This window comes from Semicossyphus pulcher, unplaced genomic scaffold (genome assembly GCF_022749685.1).
Source record: "Semicossyphus pulcher isolate SPU_LCO1_2020_fin unplaced genomic scaffold, fSemPul1.0.p SCAF_6, whole genome shotgun sequence".
NCBI classification, from domain to species: domain Eukaryota; kingdom Metazoa; phylum Chordata; class Actinopteri; order Labriformes; family Labridae; genus Semicossyphus; species Semicossyphus pulcher.
Window position 1 is genome coordinate 777,501 of NW_027211737.1, and position 2,936 is coordinate 780,436.

A 2,936-nucleotide genomic window follows, 5' to 3' on the forward strand; every position below is an offset into this window, starting at 1 on the left:
GCTCAGATCCAAAAGAACGTTTGTGTGACACACAATAAGACACACAAACTAAACCATCAAGGCAGTGATAGACTAGCAACATCTGATGTTCTGTGAGGTAAAATGACTGCTTTTGTCCGGTGTGTGTGCAGAGAGCGATGTAACTTCTGTTTATGGTTAAAAAAGTCATCTTCCTCTGTAACAAAAAGGTCTATCTCTGTAGGGATCCTTTCTGTCATGTTGTCACACACTGAGAATAACAATCTGAGCCTGTCAGTGGAAACAACAAGAACTTTTAGTGGACGCACTTTGGTACACCCTTTCAATACACCGTTTGTCCTTGAGGTGTTACATGTTCATCAAATGTTCTTACCTATGAAATATTTGTAAAGCTGATTTTTATTTAAAGTTTACCTGGCAGAGTGGACAGGAACGTGCTGGATTAATCTTAATCTTAACATGTAGATGTTTATGTTTCTCAAGCACGTTCTGGGCTGACAATGATCAAATAAAGTCATTTTGAATGTATTCTGAATGATCGTTATGGATTACCTGGAAGCCATTCAAAATGTTGATGACTCATCCAGCACTCAAAGATATTAAATTTTGCATCCAATAAAGGATTTTTCAAACCCTATCCCTCCCCCATGATGCACAGTAGTCCGAGCTAACAAGCAGTTAGATTTTGTAATTTTAGCTCTATTGGCTACTGCAAACTGATCAATAACAGCAACAAGAAAAATACGTAAATATGTGGAATCAAATAGCACTTTTTTATTCCATCTAAGGTCAAAATAAACTGAAACAACTAAGAGAGCCCTTTAAAGACAAAGTCGTACAGTACAATTGACTATCTCTAAAATTCAGACACAGTTAGAAAAGTCTGTCCCCACATATAAACAAAGTCATAGTTCCTTCTGTCGTCTATCTAGTCTACTTAACAGGTCTTTATAGTCCCCTTATACTACTAGTTATCCAAGAAGTGGGATGAATATTATGATCAACTGATGCCCATTGACCCGTTATTAGAGTGTAAATACCTTCAACCGAGCTACTTACAGAGAAGACAACATCGTATTCTGCTCCAGTAAAAGATTCATCCATCAGGTCTTCAAAATAATCAGCCAGAGCATCCAACGTTTCATCCGCCACCTTCTCGTACGCTGCTTCTGACAGCTCCCTTACAGACAGAGTCACAAAGGTACACATGAGTTAAATCATTCAGCACCTTCTAGTAATGCTGGGAAAATAAATTAACAGCGTGTTACCTTATCTGCACAGGTGTTGGTTTCTCTAGCCTCAGAGCTGTCAGGTGGATGTGTTTGTTCCATCTATTACCATGAACTCTGCTCTCATAACACTGACACAGAAACAGAAACTGAACATCAGGCATTCTCATCGCATTAGGGAGTTTCTCTCACACGTTTGCATCTTATACAGTATTTACTGTCAACCAGGGTCAGACAGACACTAAATTAAGTTTTTTCATGGTTGTATAATAGTATTATAGTATGGAATAAAACTTTAGAAGCGTAAACACAGAGTCACTGGTACCTGACAGTATAACATCTAATGTAAATCAATGATTATTCTTAATCAAAAACTTCCTTGTTAATAATTATTATTAACAGAAAAGCCTTACTGCAATACACACAGGTCACTTTTTACCTACCTGCATTTGTCACCTTATAATTTCATACCCTACTGTCAGTTTTAATATAACTTGATCCTTTATTGACCGAATTTCACTCCTCTTCTTCCACCTAAAATAGCTGAGACGATGAATTGAATAAGGATGCAACATGTCTATTTTTCCCTTATGTAGTTTTTTGTTAACATTATGTGTGACTGAATTTAATAGAAGGCCCTTACAATTTGTGAAAAGGGCAAAATTAAGTGTCCTACGCGTTATCTCCATTTTAGTAAGAAGTATATCCTTAAAGTGTCAAGTTTTTGAATGGAGTCTGGTTGAACTTACTTTGATCGGAGGTTGAAGGATGGGATGCTGCGTGTGTTTTGTGAACGGATGAAGCCCCGTGAAGTGTGACAAGCTCCTGAGCTGAAACATTAAATTACATTAAAATATTAATTATCTCGGTCTTAGAGGTCTATGCAATATGATGTAACAGTTAGCTAACTAGCGTAATGTCCTGCCGTTAGCTAAGGTTAGCTACATAACATCAACACAGCAGTTAGGATGGACTGAGCCAGCAGACGTTACCTGGTGACAGATGTTCCTCGTTCTCTGCGCGGCCGTCATGTTTAGCGGTGTGTTTGCAAGGTGACGGATCTGTGAATATATACAGGGAGTTTTATTAAAGAACATCATGGTCTACCAACCGCTTGTTTACCTTCATCAAAAGTTTAGTCAAACCGGTGTCCTGTGTCTTCTTCTTCTGTGTCTGTTGGCGAGCCGAAAATTCACGTTTAAAGTCTACACTGCCACCTAGTGGAGGGTCTAGTCTCTAATAGAAATCCCAATGAAAACAGCTGCAAGGCAGGAAACATGACTCACCTGGGGTCCGTTTCACAAAGAAGGTTCAACAAACTCTGAATCTAACCCTGAACTCTGAGTTGATATACTCTGAGATAGGAAACTCTGAGTTTTCGGTTCCAGAACAGCTGATCAGAGTTAGTTCAATCAACTCTGAGTAGGTTCACCCGGAGTTAAGTGCGTGCACGCTGACTGTAAAAAGTCAGCATTAATGGAACCCCGATACCACGATTCACCATGGCAACGGTACACAAAAAGAGGTCCTCCTACGTCACACCAGTGGAGCTCGAAATCCTCACGCGGACGTTCAGCGAATACGAGCATGTTTTTAGAAAAATAAAGTAACATGGCTGCAGCTGCAAAAAAGAGAGAAGCGGCGTGGGAAGAAACTGCTGCTCGAGTAAATGTGCAAGTTTGAACTGGTCTATTCATTTTATACTTAGTCACGACCGGAAGCTAAAAT

At 39.4% G+C, this 2,936-nt stretch overlaps 1 protein-coding gene across 1 annotated transcript in view; it reads right to left on the bottom strand.

Moving 5' to 3' along the window:
• The window catches only part of fxn (frataxin), a 7,488-nt gene extending 5,130 nt beyond the window's left edge, over positions 1-2,358 (bottom strand). Inside the window, exons 1-4 of the mRNA XM_069682952.1 lie at positions 2,201-2,358; positions 1,958-2,038; positions 1,248-1,339; positions 1,039-1,159 (exon numbers count right to left, since the gene is read on the bottom strand). Coding sequence (XP_069539053.1) covers positions 1,039-1,159; positions 1,248-1,339; positions 1,958-2,038; positions 2,201-2,308 — 402 coding nt within the window. The 5' untranslated portion in view covers positions 2,309-2,358. The remainder of the gene's footprint in view (positions 1-1,038; positions 1,160-1,247; positions 1,340-1,957; positions 2,039-2,200) is intronic.
• Positions 2,359-2,936: the final 578 nt, after the last annotated feature.